General features: G+C 39.7%; 1 protein-coding gene across 3 annotated transcripts in view; it reads left to right on the top strand.

The window, feature by feature from the left end:
- Positions 1–16,625, top strand: part of LOC123774997 (bromodomain-containing protein 8) — a 341,469-nt gene that overhangs the window by 284,920 nt on the left and 39,924 nt on the right. For all 3 annotated transcript variants that reach the window (XM_045769702.2, XM_045769701.2, XM_045769703.2), the window contains one exon: positions 14,233–14,390. In XM_045769702.2, coding sequence (XP_045625658.1) covers positions 14,233–14,390 — 158 coding nt within the window. The remainder of the gene's footprint in view (positions 1–14,232; positions 14,391–16,625) is intronic.

Genomic DNA, 16,625 nt, shown 5'->3' with positions numbered 1-16,625 from the left:
TTGCACCTTTTCCAGTTTGTTGATGTGCTTCTTAAGATATGGGCACCACACAACAGCTGCATATTCTAGCTTTGGCCTAACAAAAGTCATGAACAATTTCTTTAGTATATCGCCATCCATGTATTTAAATGCAATTCTGAAGTTAGAAAGCATAGCATAGGCTCCTTGCACAATATTCTTTATGTGGTCCTCAGGTGATAGTTTTCTATCTAGAACCAACCCTAGATCTCTTTCTTTATCAGAATTCTTTAAAGATTTCTCACATAATATATAGGTTGTGTGGGGTCTATGTTCTCCTATTCCACATTCCATAACATGACATTTATTAACATTAAATTCCATTTGCCAAGTGGTGCTCCATCTACTTATTTTGTCCAGGTCTTCTTGAAGGGCATGACAATCATCTAAATTCCTTATCCTTCCTATTATCTTAGCATCATCAGCAAACATGTTCATATAATTCTGTATACCAACTGGTAGATCATTTATGTACACAATAAACATCACTGGTGCAAGAACTGAACCCTGTGGTACTCCACTTGTGACATTTCTCCATTCCGATACATTGCCTCTGATTACTGCCCTCATTTTTCTATCAGTCAGAAAATTTTTCATCCATGATAGAAGCTTACCTGTCACCCCTCCAATATTTTCCAGTTTCCAGAACAACCTCTTATGTGGAACTCTGTCGAAAGCCTTTTTTAAGTCCAGATAGATGCAGTCAACCCAACCATCTCTTTCCTATAATATCTCTGTGGCTCGATCATAGAAACTGAGTAAATTCGATACACAGGATCTTCCAGATCGAAAACCATACTGTCTGTCTGATATTATATCATTTCTCTCTAGGTGTTCTACCCATTTAGTTTTGATTAGTTTTTCCAATACTTTCACTATTACACTTGTCAATGATACAGGTCTATAATTGAGGGGGTCTTCCCTGCTGCCACTTTTGTAGATTGGAACTATGTTAGCCTGTTTCCACGCGTCTGCTACGATTCCTGTACACAGGGATGCCTGAAAGATCAGGTGAAGTGGAATGCTGAGCTCAGGTGCACATTCTCTCAAAACCCATGGTGAAACTCCATCTGGACCAACGTGTGTGTGTGTGTGTTTACTAGTTGTGTTTTTACGGGGGTTGAGCTTTGCTCTTTCGGCCCGCCTCTCAACTGTCAATCAACTGTTTACTAACTACTTTTTTTTTTTTTTCCCACACCACACACACACCCCAGGAAGCAGCCCGTGACAGCTGACTAACTCCCAGGTACCTATTTACTGCTAGGTAACAGGGGCACTTAGGGTGAAAGAAACTTTGCCCATTTGTTTCTGCCTCGTGCGGGAATCGAACCCGCGCCACAGAATTACGAGTCCTGCGCGCTGTCCACCAGGCTACGAGGCCCCTATATATATATATATATATATATATATATATATATATATATATATATATATAAATATAAAACTGAAAACTCACACCCCAGAAGTGACTCGAACCCATACTCCCAGGAGCCACGCAACTGGTATGTACAAGACGCCTTAATCCACTTGACCATCACGACCGGACATAATGAGGTGATAGCCGAGGCTATTTGAACCACCCCACCGCCGGCACTCGGATAGTAATCTTGGGCATAGCATTTTACCAAATCACCTCATTCTTTGGGGCACACGTGAGGAACACAAATGCGAACAAGCCTGAATGGTCCCCAGGACAATATGCAACTGAAAACGCATTTGTGTTCCTCACGTGTGCCCCAAAGAATGAGGTGATTTGGTAAAATGCTATGCCCAAGATTACTATCCGAGTGCCGGCGGTGGGGTGGTTCAAATAGCCTCGGCTATCACCTCATTATGTCCGGTCGTGATGGTCAAGTGGATTAAGGCGTCTTGTACATACCAGTTGCGTGGCTCCTGGGAGTATGGGTTCGAGTCACTTCTGGGGTGTGAGTTTTCAGTTGCATATTGTCCTGGGGACCATTCAGGCTTGTTCGCATTTGTGTTCCTCACGTGTGCCCCAAAGAATGAGGTGATTTGGTAAAATGCTATGCCCAAGATTACTATCCGAGTGCCGGCGGTGGGGTGGTTCAAATAGCCTCGGCTATCACCTCATTATGTCCGGTCGTGATGGTCAAGTGGATTAAGGCGTCTTGTACATACCAGTTGCGTGGCTCCTGGGAGTATGGGTTCGAGTCACTTCTGGGGTGTGAGTTTTCAGTTGCATATTGTCCTGGGGACCATTCAGGCTTGTTCGCATATATATATATATATATATATATATATATATATATATATATATATATATATATATGTATATATATATATATATATATATATATATATATATATATATATATATATATATATATATATGTCGTACCTAATAGCCAGAACGCACTTCTCAGCCTACTATTCAAGGCCCGATTTGCCTAATAAGCCAAGTTTTCATGAATTAATGTTTTTTCGTCTACCTAACCTACCTAACCTAACCTAACCTAGCTTTTTTTGGCTACCTAACCTAACCTTACCTATAAATATAGGTTAGGTTAGGTTAGGTAGGGTTGGTTAGGTTCGGTCATATATCTACGTTAATTTTAACTCCAATAAAAAAAAATTGACCTCATACATAGAGAAAAGGGTTGCTTTATCATTTCATAAGAAAAAAATTATAGTAAATATATTAATTCAGGAAAACTTGGCTTATTAGGCAAATCGGGCCTTGAATAGTAGGCTGAGAAGTGAGTTCTGGCTACTAGGTACGACATATATATATATATATATTTATATATATATATATATACACATATACACATACATACATACACACATACACACACACATACATACACACATACATACATACATACATACATACACACACACACACACACACACACACATACACACACACACACACACATTGACAAGTGTAATAGTGAAAGTATTGGAAAAACTAATCAAAACTAAATGGGTAGAACACCTAGAGAGAAATGATATAATATCAGACAGACAGTATGGTTTTCGATCTGGAAGATCCTGTGTATCGAATTTACTCAGTTTCTATGATCGAGCCACAGAGATATTACAGGAAAGAGATGGTTGGGTTGACTGCATCTATCTGGACCTAAAAAAGGCTTTCGACAGAGTTCCACATAAGAGGTTGTTCTGGAAACTGGAAAATATTGGAGGGGTGACAGGTAAGCTTCTATCATGGATGAAAAATTTTCTGACTGATAGAAAAATGAGGGCAGTAATCAGAGGCAATGTATCGGAATGGAGAAATGTCACAAGTGGAGTACCACAGGGTTCAGTTCTTGCACCAGTGATGTTTATTGTGTACATAAATGATCTACCAGTTGGTATACAGAATTATATGAACATGTTTGCTGATGATGCTAAGATAATAGGAAGGATAAGAAATTTAGATGACTGTCATGCCCTTCAAGAAGACCTGGACAAAATAAGTATATGGAGCACCACTTGGCAAATGGAATTTAATGTTAATAAATGTCATGTTATAGAATGTGGAATAGGAGAACATAGACCCCACACAACCTATATATTATGTGAGAAATCTTTAAAGAATTCTGATAAAGAAAGAGATCTAGGAGTGGTTCTAGATAGAAAACTATCACCTGAGGACCACATAAAGAATATTGTGCAAGGAGCCTATGCTATGCTTTCTAACTTCAGAATTGCATTTAAATACATGGATGGCGATATACTAAAGAAATTGTTCATGACTTTTGTTAGGCCAAAGCTAGAATATGCAGCTGTTGTGTGGTGCCCATATCTTAAGAAGCACATCAACAAACTGGAAAAGGTGCAAAGACATGCTACTAAGTGGCTCCCAGAACTGAAGGGCAAGAGCTACGAGGAGAGGCTAGAAGCATTAAATATGCCAAAACTAGAAGACAGAAGAAAAAGAGGTGATATGATCACTACGTACAAAATAGTAACAGGAATTGATAAAATCGATAGGGAAGACTTCCTGAGACCTGGAACTTCAAGAACAAGAGGTCATAGATTTAAACTAGCTAAACACAGATGCCGAAGAAATATAAGAAAATTCACCTTCGCAAATAGAGTGGTAGACGGTTGGAACAAGTTAAGTGAGAAGGTGGTGGAGGCCAAGACCGTCAGTAGTTTCAAAGCGTTATATGACAAAGAGTGCTGGGAAGACGGGACACCACGAGCGTAGCTCTCATCCTGTAACTACACTTAGGTAATTACACTTAGGTAATTACACACACTCACACACACACACACACACATACATACATATACACACACACACACACATTCTTGTATCAACATGTTAAACAAGCTACGAGGATGAGGGAAGGAGACGTTCCCTCCATGCTAGATTTGATATTTACCAGGAAGGAGGAAGAGATATTTGACATTCAGTACCTTCCTCCCTTGGGTAAAAGTGACCATGTCTTTTTGGGAATAAAGTATGCAATGCATTATAAGCTGGAAAAAAATAAGGAGGTTGAAGCAGTTGAAAAACCAGACTTCAGGAGAGGACATTATGGTGACCTTAGAAATTTTTTTAGTGAGTATAATTGGACAGACTTGATGCTAGGCAAGGAAGTGAATGAGATGTATGGCAAGTTTTGTGAAATATATGATAAAGGCACAAAAAAATTTATACCAAAACAGAGATGCAGAACTAGGAAACAGGATTGGTTTAATAGAAATTGCGAGAGGGCTAGAGACCGAAAGACACAAAAATGGAATCAATACAGGAAGAGGCCGAACCCCCAAACATACCAGCGATACAAAGATGCGAGAAACAACTAAACGGCAGTGAGAAGAGAGGCAGAAAGAAATTTTGAAAAAAGGGATTGCGGACAAATGTAAAACAGAACCAGGTCTATTCTATAAATTCATAAACAACAAATTGCAGGTAAAGGATAATATTCAGAGGTTGAAAATGGGAAATAGATTCACGGAAGATGAAAAGGAAATGTGTGAAACACTAAACGAAAAGTTCCAAAGTGTGTTTGTACAAAATGAAATCTTTAGGGAACCAGATACAATAAGAATTCCAGAGAACAACATAGAACACATAGAGGTGTCTAGAGACGAAGTGGAAAAAATGCTCAAGGAGCTCAGTAAGAACAAAGCAGCTGGCCCAGATGGCGTTTCACCATGGGTTCTGAGAGAATGTGCATCTGAGCTCAGCATTCCACTTCACCTGATCTTTCAGGCATCCCTGTGTACAGGAATCGTAGCAGACGGGTGGAAACAGGCTAACATAGTTCCAATCTACAAAAGTGGCAGCAGGGAAGACCCCCTCAATTATAGACCTGTATCATTGACAAGTGTAATAGTGAAAGTATTGGAAAAACTAATCAAAACTAAATGGGTAGAACACCTAGAGAGAAATGATATAATATCAGACAGACAGTATGGTTTTCGATCTGGAAGATCCTGTGTATCGAATTTACTCAGTTTCTATGATCGAGCCACAGAGATATTACAGGAAAGAGATGGTTGGGTTGACTGCATCTATCTGGACCTAAAAAAGGCTTTCGACATTGTTCCACATAAGAGGTTGTTCTGGAAACTGGAAAATATTGGAGGGGTGACAGGTAAGCTTCTATCATGGATGAAAAATTTTCTGACTGATAGAAAAATGAGGGCAGTAATCAGAGACAATGTATCGGAATGGAGAAATGTCACAAGTGGAGTACCACAGGGTTCAGTTCTTGCACCAGTGATGTTTATTGTGTACATAAATGATCTACCAGTTGGTATACAGAATTATATGAACATGTTTGCTGATGATGCTAAGATAATAGGAAGGATAAGAAATTTAGATGACTGTCATGCCCTTCAAGAAGACCTGGACAAAATAAGTATATGGAGCACCACTTGGCAAATGGAATTTAATGTTAATAAATGTCATGTTATGGAATGTGGAATAGGAGAACATAGACCCCACACAACCTATATATTATGTGAGAAATCTTTAAAGAATTCTGATAAAGAAAGAGATCTAGGAGTGGTTCTAGATAGAAAACTATCACCTGAGGACCACATAAAGAATATTGTGCAAGGAGCCTATGCTATGCTTTCTAACTTCAGAATTGCATTTAAATACATGGATGGCGATATACTAAAGAAATTGTTCATGACTTTTGTTAGGCCAAAGCTAGAATATGCAGCTGTTGTGTGGTGCCCATATCTTAAGAAGCACATCAACAAACTGGAAAAGGTGCAAAGACATGCTACTAAGTGGCTCCCAGAACTGAAGGGCAAGAGCTACGAGGAGAGGCTAGAAGCATTAAATATGCCAAAACTAGAAGACAGAAGAAAAAGAGGTGATATGATCACTACGTACAAAATAGTAACAGGAATTGATAAAATCGATAGGGAAGACTTCCTGAGACCTGGAACTTCAAGAACAAGAGGTCATAGATTTAAACTAGCTAAACACAGATGCCGAAGAAATATAAGAAAATTCACCTTCGCAAATAGAGTGGTAGACGGTTGGAACAAGTTAAGTGAGAAGGTGGTGGAGGCCAAGACCGTCAGTAGTTTCAAAGCGTTATATGACAAAGAGTGCTGGGAAGACGGGACACCACGAGCGTAGCTCTCATCCTGTAACTACACTTAGGTAATTACACTTAGGTAATTACACACACACACACACACTTAATTGTATATACAATTGTGTATGTATTTAATTGTATATGTACAAATTGTATATACCAACATAGATGGAGTGAGGTCAAAAACTTTGGAGTTGCAAGATATAATCCAGCTTAGGGTCCCAGATATTGTTGCATTATCAGAGACGAAACTTGAAGGAAATATAATAAATGAAGTCATATTCCCAAGAGGCTACTCAGTTTGGAGACGTGACAGGAAAACTAGGAAGGGAGGAGGAGTGGCTGTACTGGTGAAAAAACACCTGAAGGTAAAAGAGTTAATATTTGAAAACCCTCGAGATATTGACATAATGGCATTGCAGGTCTGGAATCAGGATGATAAGCTGATAATTGTAAATACCTACAGCCCACCAGCAAGCAACACTTGGACAAAGGAAGAACTGGATGACAAACGAAAGGGCCTCATAATGGTCATGAGAGATATTATTGCACAAGCAGATAAAGATAAATCACGACTGTTGATACTGGGGGACTTCAACTTTAGAGCAATAGACTGGGAGGCCTATGAAGCAAGAACGGAGGACTTTTGGACATGCAGATTTGTGAACCTCATTCTGGAGACATTCTTCTATCAACACATAAAGCAAGCCACAAGAATGAGGGAAGGAGATGTACCGTCAGTACTGGATCTAGTATTCACCAGGAAAGAAGAAGAGATTTTTGACATCCAGTACCTTCCTCCCTTGGGAAAGAGTGATCACGTCCTGTTAGACATTGATTATGCTTTAAGATATCATCTAGAAGAAAATGGGGACATTGAAACGGTTGATAAACTCGATTTAAGGAGAGGCAACAATGGGGAACTTCGAAATTTTTTTAATGAGTGTAATTGGACAGAATTGTTGCTAGGTAGGGAAGTAAATGAAATGTATGCCAAATTTTTAAAACTATACGAGGAAGGCACACAAACATTCATACCAAAACAGAGATGCAGGGCCAGAAAACAGGATTGGTTCGACAGAAATTGTCAGAGGGCAAGAGACCAAAAGACACAAAAATGGAATCAGTATAGGAAGAGGCCAAACCCCCAAACATACCAGCGATACAAAGATGCGAGAAACAACTATACAGCAGTAAGGAGAGAGGCAGAAAGAAATTTTGAAAAAGGGATAGCAGATAAATGTAAAACAGAACTGGGCCTATTCTTCAAATTCATAAACAACAAATTGCAGGTAAAGGATAATATCCAGAGGTTGAAAATGGCAAACAGATTCACGGAAAATGAAAAGGAAATGTGTGAAACATTAAATGGAAAGTTCCAAAGTGTGTTTGTACAAAATGAAATCTTCAGAGAACCAGACACAATAAGAATTCCAGAGAACAACATAGAGCGGATAGAGGTGTCTAGAGATGAAGTGGAAAATATGCTAAAGGAGCTCAGGAAGAACAAAGCAGCTGGCCCAGATGGCGTTTCACCATGGGTTCTGAGAGAATGTGCATCTGAGCTCAGCATTCCACTTCACCTGATCTTTCAGGCATCCCTGTGTACAGGAATCGTAGCAGATGTGTGGAAACAGGCTAACAGTTCCAATCTACAAAAGTGGCAGCAGGGAAGACCCCCTCAATTATAGACCTGTATCATTGACAAGTGTTATAGTGAAAGTATTGGAAAAGCTAATCAAAACTAAATGGGTAGAACACCTGGAGAGAAATGATATAATATCAGACAGACAGTATGGTTTTCGATCTGGAAGATCCTGTGTATCGAATTTACTCAGTTTCTATGATCGAGCCACAGAGATATTACAGGAAAGAGATGGTTGGGTTGACTGCATCTATCTGGACCTAAAAAAGGCTTTCGACAGAGTTCCACATAAGAGGTTGTTCTGGAAACTGGAAAATATTGGAGGGGTGACAGGTAAGCTTCTATCATGGATGAAAAATTTTCTGACTGATAGAAAAATGAGGGCAGTAATCAGAGGCAATGTATCGGAATGGAGAAATGTCACAAGTGGAGTACCACAGGGTTCAGTTCTTGCACCAGTGATGTTTATTGTGTACATAAATGATCTACCAGTTGGTATACAGAATTATATGAACATGTTTGCTGATGATGCTAAGATAATAGGAAGGATAAGAAATTTAGATGATTGTCATGCCCTTCAAGAAGACCTGGACAAAATAAGTATATGGAGCACCACCTGGCAAATGGAATTTAATGTTAATAAATGTCATGTTATGGAATGTGGAATAGGAGAACATAGACCCCATACAACCTATATATTATGTGAGAAATCTTTAAAGAATTCTGATAAAGAAAGAGATCTAGGGGTGGTTCTAGATAGAAAACTATCACCTGAGGACCACATAAAGAATATTGTGCAAGGAGCCTATGCGATGCTTTCTAACTTCAGAATTGCATTTAAATACATGGATGGCGATATACTGAGGAAATTGTTCATGACTTTTGTTAGGCCAAAGCTAGAATATGCAGTTGTTGTGTGGTGCCCATATCTTAAGAAGCACATCAACAAACTGGAAAAGGTGCAAAGACATGCTACGAAGTGGCTCCCAGAACTGAAGGGCAAGAGCTACGAGGAGAGGTTGGAAGCATTAAACATTCCAAAACTAGAAGACAGAAGAAAAAGAGGTGATATGATCACTACATACAAAATAGTAACAGGAATGGATAAAATCGACAGGGAAGATTTCCTGAGACCTGGCACTTCAAGAACAAGAGGTCATAGATTTAAACTAGCTAAACACAGATGCCGAAGAAATATAAGAAAATTCACCTTCGCAAATAGAGTGGTAGACGGTTGGAACAAGTTAAGTGAGAAGGTGGTGGAGGCCAAGACCGTCAGTAGTTTCAAAGCGTTATATGACAAAGAGTGCTGGGAAGACGGGACACCACGAGCATAGCTCTCATCCTGTAACTACACTTAGGTAATTACACGTAATATAACATTGGCATATAACATCAGCGGCATATGCCAGGTTGGCTAACATAAGAATGGCATTTAGAAACTTGTATAAGGAATCTTTCAGAACATTAGATATGTATGAGTGTGAGTGTATGAGCTGGAGGAGGCAGAAGTCACACTGCAGCAAGCTCCTGGAAATATCGAATTACCTAAGTATTGGGAACAGGTTGAGGGCTACAGTGGTGTCCCAGGTTACATAAAGGTTCAGGGAAGAGTAAAAGCAAATAAAATACAATAAACAAGTAAAAGTGAGTGAAAATAGCCGAGTGGAAAAGTTTGTTTTGGTCTAGAACAAAAACAAAGATGGCCGCCGCCACCACCCCCACTGAGAATGTAGACACACCAACAGATGATGGTTTCAAAGGATTCTCACCACAAGATATAAGGAAAGGAGGTGTTCTTGGCAGGTTAGAGATAATTGAGGATATGCAAAAGAAGTATAAAGAAAAAGTGCTTAAATTGGAAGAGGACAATGGAGCTCTTTGGAGTGAGCTTTGCACTCTAAATGGGAGTATGCTTCAACAAGGTAAGATTATTACTGCATTAACAGACAATGGTAACAAATCAGGAGGAGCAAATCAAGGAACTAAGTGAAAGAAAATGAGGCATGGAAAGTGAAGTGTGGTGACTTTGAAGAAATAAACAAGAAAATAGACTTATATGGTGAACAACTCCAAGCAAGCCTAAGGGCTAACATAGAGTTAGGCAAGGATCTCCAACTGGAAACTTCACTGACAACTCACATAGAGGAGGTGAATAAAGAACTAGAAAAGTACAAAGAAGAAATAAAAGCTACATATGCTGAAGTTGTAAAAGAGAAAGAGACTATCAAAGAAGTGTGTTCGGAAGTCAAAACCAGAAATGACCAACAAGAAGCAGAAATTAGGCAAGCAATTAGGAAAGAACTGGTTACCAACAGTAAACTGGTACAAAACACTGCAGACAGAACTAAGTCCATAATCATTTTTGGATGTTTAGAGAAGGAAATTTCATCTAGGGTGGACCGAGCGGCAGAAGAGATGAAAATCATAGAGAAAATAGTAGGTTTAGGAGAAGGCTCAAAGGAAAATGTCAGTGATTTTAGAAGAATAGGAAAATATGAGAAAGAAAAGAACCGCCCCTTAAGGGTGACGTTTAATGGAGTGAAAAACATGATGGAATGTGCTAAGAAATGCCAGGAAACTTGCAGAGTGATGAGGTTGGCAAACTTTGGTCAATAAGACAAGACCTCTCCAAGGAAGACAGAGAAAAGCTAAAAATGAACCTAATTGAGGCAAAACGTCTAAATGGGGATAGAAATGAAGAAGACAGAAATTCTTTTTTTTTACAAAGTGACAGGGACTGGAAAGCTTGTGAAATGGTACATAAAAACAAAGCAACAAGATCAGTAGTGGAAGGGGGAGTAAAGAGCAAAGGAAAAGGGAACATGTTCTTGAAAATTGTATATACCAACATAGATGGAGTGAGGTCAAAAACTTTGGAGTTGCAAAATATAATCCAGCTTAGGGTCCCAGATATTGTCGCATTATCAGAGACGAAACTTGAAGGAAATATAATAAATGAAGTCATATTCCCAAGAGGCTATTCAGTTTGGAGACGTGACAGGAAAACTAGGAAGGGAGGAGGAGTGGCTGTACTGGTGAAAAAACACCTGAAGGTAAGAGAGTTAATATTTGAAAACCCTCGAGATATTGACATAATGGCATTGCAGGTCTGGAATCAGGATGATAAGCTGATAATTTTAAATACCTACAGCCCACCAGCAAGCAACACATGGACAAAGGAAGAACTAGGATGACAAACGAGAGGGGCCTCATAATGGTCATGAGAGATATTAATTGCACAAGCAGATAAAGATAAATCACGACTGTTGATACTGGGTGACTTCAACTTTAAAGCAATAGACTGGGAGGCCTATGAAGCAAGAACGGAGGACTTTTGGACATGCAGATTTGTGAACCTCATTCTGGAGACATTCTTGTATCAACACATAAAGCAGGCCACAAGAATGAGGGAAGGAGATGTACCGTCAGTACTGGATCTAGTATTCACCAGGAAAGAAGAAGAGATATTTGACATCCAGTACCTTCCTCCCTTGGGAAAGAGTGATCACGTCCTGTTAGACATTGATTATGCTTTAAGATATCATCTAGAAGAAAATGGGGACATTGAAACAGTTGATAAACTCGATTTAAGGAGAGGACACTATGGGGAACTTCAAAATTTTTTTAATGAGTGTAATTGGACAGAATTGTTGCTAGGCAGGGAAGTAAATGAAATGTATGCCAAATTTTTAAAAATATACGAGGAAGGCACACAAACATTCATACCAAAACAGAGGTGCAGGGCCAGAAAACAGGATTGGTTCGACAGAAATTGTGAGAGGGCAAGAGACCAAAAGACACAAAAATGGAATCAGTATAGGAAGAGGCCAAACCCTCAAACATACCAGCGATACAAAGATGCGAGAAACAACTATATGGCAGTAAGGAGAGAGGCAGAAAGAAATTTTGAAAAGGGGATAGCAGATAAATGTAAAACAGAACCGGGCCTATTCTACAAATTCATAAACAACAAATTGCAGGTAAAGGATACTATCCAGAGGTTGAAAATGGGAAACAGATTCACGGAAAATGAAAAGGAAATGTGTGAAACATTAAATGAAAAGTTCCAAAGTGTGTTTGTACAAAATGAAATCTTCAGAGAACCAGACACAATGGGAATTCCAGAGCACAACATAGAGCAGATAGAGGTGTCTAGAGATGAAGTGGAAAATATGCTCAAGGAGCTCAGTAAGAACAAAGCAGCTGGCCCAGATGGAGTTTCACCATGGGTTCTGAGAGAATGTGCATCTGAGCTCAGCATTCCAATTCACCTGATCTTTCAGGCATCCCTGTGTACAGGAATCGTAGCAGACGTGTGGAAACAGGCTAACATAGTTCCAATCTACAAAAATGGCAGCAGGGAAGACCCCCTCAATTATAGACCTGTATCATTGACAAGTGTAATAGTGAAAGTATTGGAAAAACTAATCAAAACTAAATGGGTAGAACACCTGGAGAGAAATGATATAATATCAGACAGACAGTATGGTTTTCGATCTGGAAGATCCTGTGTATCGAATTTACTCAGTTTCTATGATCGAGCCACAGAGATATTACAGGAAAGAGATGGTTGGGTTGACTGCATCTATCTGGACCTAAAAAAGGCTTTCGACAGAGTTCCACATAAGAGGTTGTTCTGGAAACTGGAAAATATTGGAGGGGTGACAGGTAAGCTTCTAACATGGATGATAAATTTTCTGACTGATAGAAAAATGAGGGCAGTAATCAGAGGCAATGTATCGGAATGGAGAAATGTCACAAGTGGAGTACCACAGGGTTCAGTTCTTGCACCAGTGATGTTTATTGTCTACATAAATGATCTACCAGTTGGTATACAGAATTATATGAACATGTTTGCTGATGATGCTAAGATAATAGGAAGGATAAGAAATTTAGATGACTGTCATGCCCTTCAAGAAGACCTGGACAAAATAAGTATATGGAGCACCACTTGGCAAATGGAATTTAATGTAAATAAATGTCATGTTATGGAATGTGGAATAGGAGAACATAGACCCCACACAACCTATATATTATGTGAGAAATCTTTAAAGAATTCTGATAAAGAAAGAGATCTAGGAGTGGTACTAGATAGAAAACTATCACCTGAGGACCACATAAAGAATATTGTGCAAGGAGCCTATGCTAATGCTTTCTAACTTCAGAATTGCATTTAAATACATGGATGGTGATATACTAAAGAAATTGTTCATGACTTTTGTTAGGCCAAAGCTAGAATATGCAGTTGTTGTGTGGTGCCCATATCTTAAGAAGCACATCAACAAACTGGAAAAGGTGCAAAGACATGCTACTAAGTGGCTCCCAGAACTGAAGGGCAAGAGCTACGAGGAGAGGTTAGAAGCATTATATATGCCAAAACTAGAAGACAGAAGAAAAAGAGGTGATATGATCACTACGTACAAAATAGTAACAGGAATTGATAAAATCGACGGGGAAGACTTCCTGAGACCTGGAACTTCAAGCACAAGAGGTCATAGATTTAAACTAGCTAAACACAGATGCCGAAGAAATATAAGAAAATTCACCTTCGCAAATAGAGTGGTAGACGGTTGGAACAAGTTAAGTGAGAAGGTGGTGGAGGCCAAGACCATCAGTAGTTTCAAAGCGTTATATGACAAAGAGTGCTGGGAAGACGGGACACCACGAGCGTAGCTCTCATCCTGTAACTACACTTAGGTAATTACACTTAGGTAATTACACTCAGGTAATTACACTCACTCACTCACTCACTCACTCACTCACTCACTCACTCACTCACTCACTCACTCACTCACTCACTCACTCACTCACTCACTCACTCACTCACTCTCTCTCTCTTGTAATAAAAATGTTGACTAGTAATGAAGAAATTGAGATATTTACTCAGCTTATCCCTAAGTACAGTACAGTATTTGTAGGGTAGAAATAATTGAGACTTGATCTATTTCTTACTTCGTGTATTTCAATTTTTGTTTTGTTCCCTATTCCCATCTAACGAGACGTATTATAATTTGTTATTACCAGGAGCCGCAGAGAATGTTATGGAGGAGGTTGACAAGTTGGTGATTGGAAAGAATGAAAAAAAGGACATAGAGACAGAAGACACCAAGGAAGCAAGTCCACCAAGAGAGCATTTAGAGGGAAAAGCTGGAGAGTTGAAGATGAAAGTCTCTCTCTCACAGGTATGGAATGATGATCATATTGACAGTAGATAAATATGTATTTATTTATTTCTAACTATGTTAAGGCACTTTAGGAGAAAGTTGTCCCGTGGCGTGGAGATACTAAACGAGAAATAATAGAACGTGTGGAAATAGCGTGTGTATGAAATACAAATATTTTGAAGAATATAAGACATACATTTTTACATGTACTTACTGTACAATATATTTAAATATTACTGATATTTGTATTGCAAAAAAACTGCATAATTTTTTCTTTGATCAGTGTCAGTCATTTAAAAAGCACAAATTTTAAATTAGAATTGTTATAACAGCAGGAAGGGGTTCACTGGGAACCCAGCAGGAAGGGGTTCACTGAGAACCCATCAGGAAAGGGTTCACTGGGAACCCAGCAGGAAGGGGTTCACTGGGAACCCAGCAGGAAGGGGTTCACTGGGAATCCAGCAGGAAGGGGTTCACTGAGAACCCAGCAGGAAGGTGTTCACTGAGAACCCAGCAGGAAGGGGTTCATTGGGAACCCAGCAGGAAGGGGTTCACTGGGAACCCAGCAGGAAGGGGTTCATTGGGAACCCAGCTGGAAGGGGTTCACTGAGAACCCAGCAACAGATTTCCCAACGGACTTCGCAAGGGCTTTTGGTAAATGTGACCATGGTGTGATAGCACACAAAATGAAGTCAGTGGGAGTAACCGGTAAAGTAGGACACTGGATACTCAGTTTTCTGTCAAGCAGGACTCAGCGAATAGCGGTCAACCATATAAAATCTAGTACGAGCGCAGTTAAAAGCTCTTTACCTCAGGGTACAGTCCTTGCACCGCAGCTTTTCCCTATTCTCATATCAGATATAGACAAAAATACAAGTCACAGCTTCGTATCATCCGTTGCAGATGACACAAAAATCAGTATGAAAATTACCTCGGCTGAAGACATTGAAAAACTTCAAGCTGATATTAATAAAGTTTTCGACTGGGCATCAGAAAATAACATAATGTTTAACAGTGATAAATTCCAGGTACTCAGGTATGGTAAAAATGAGGACCTTAAACATAATACAGGGTACAAAACACAATCAAATGTGCCCATAATAGGAAAACAGCATGTAAAGGATTTGGGAATAATGATTTCTGACGACCTAACGTCTAGGGAGCATAACCAAGCAAATATTGCGACAGCCAGAAAAATGATAGGATGGATTATGAGAACTTTCAAATCCAGGGATCCCATTACAATGATTGTACTCTTCAAGTCACTTGTGTTGTCCCGTTTTGAGTACTGCTCAGTACTCACTTCCCCCTTCAGAGCAGGAGAGATTGCTGAAATAGAGGGAATACAAAGAACATATACGGCACGCATAGACACGATAAAGCACCTAAATTATTGGGATCGTCTCAAAGCCCTCCAAATGTACTCACTAGAAAGAAGACGAGAGAGATATCAAATAATATACACCTGGAAGATACTGGAGGGCCAAGTACCAAATCTACACAGTAAAATAACAACGTACTGGAGTGAACGATATGAAAGAAAATGCAGAATAGAACCAGTGAACAGCAGGGGTGCCATAGGCACAATCAGAGAACACTGTATAAACATCAGAGGTCCACGGTTGTTTAACACCCTCCCAGCGAGCATAAGAAATATTGCCGGAACAACCAGTGGACATCTTCAAGAGGAAATTAGATTTATTCCTCCAAGAAGTGCCGGACCAACCGGACTGTGGTGGGTATGTGGGCAGGTCGCTCCAAGCAACAGCCTGGTGGACCAAACTCTCACAATTCAAGCCTGACCTCGGGCCGGGCTTGGGGAGTAGAAGAACTCCCAGAACCCCATCATCTAGGTATCAACTAGATATCAACCAGCAGGAAGGGGTTCACTGAGAACCCAGCAAGAAGGGGTTCACTGAGAACCCAGCAGGAAGGGGTTCACTGAGAACCCAGCAGGAAGGGGTTCACTGAGAACCCAGCAGGAAGGGGTTCACTGAGAACCCAGCAGGAAGGGGTTCACTGATAACCCAGCAGGAAGGGGTTCACTTAGAACCCAGCAGGAAGGGGTTCACTGAGCCCAGCAGGAAGGTGTTCATTGAGCACTACAATTACACACAAAGAAAACATTGAGTTACATGTATAAGATACAAAATTGATGACTTTAGTAAAGCTGATTTTGAAATAAACTCTTCATGTAGGCAGATATTATTTTTGACTTAAAAAAAAAAAAGTTGATGGGTTATAGATCCCAAC

Source organism: Procambarus clarkii, chromosome 92, assembly GCF_040958095.1.
Source record: "Procambarus clarkii isolate CNS0578487 chromosome 92, FALCON_Pclarkii_2.0, whole genome shotgun sequence".
NCBI classification, from domain to species: Eukaryota; Metazoa; Arthropoda; class Malacostraca; order Decapoda; family Cambaridae; genus Procambarus; species Procambarus clarkii.
This window is presented reverse-complemented; position numbering and strand designations above follow the sequence as displayed.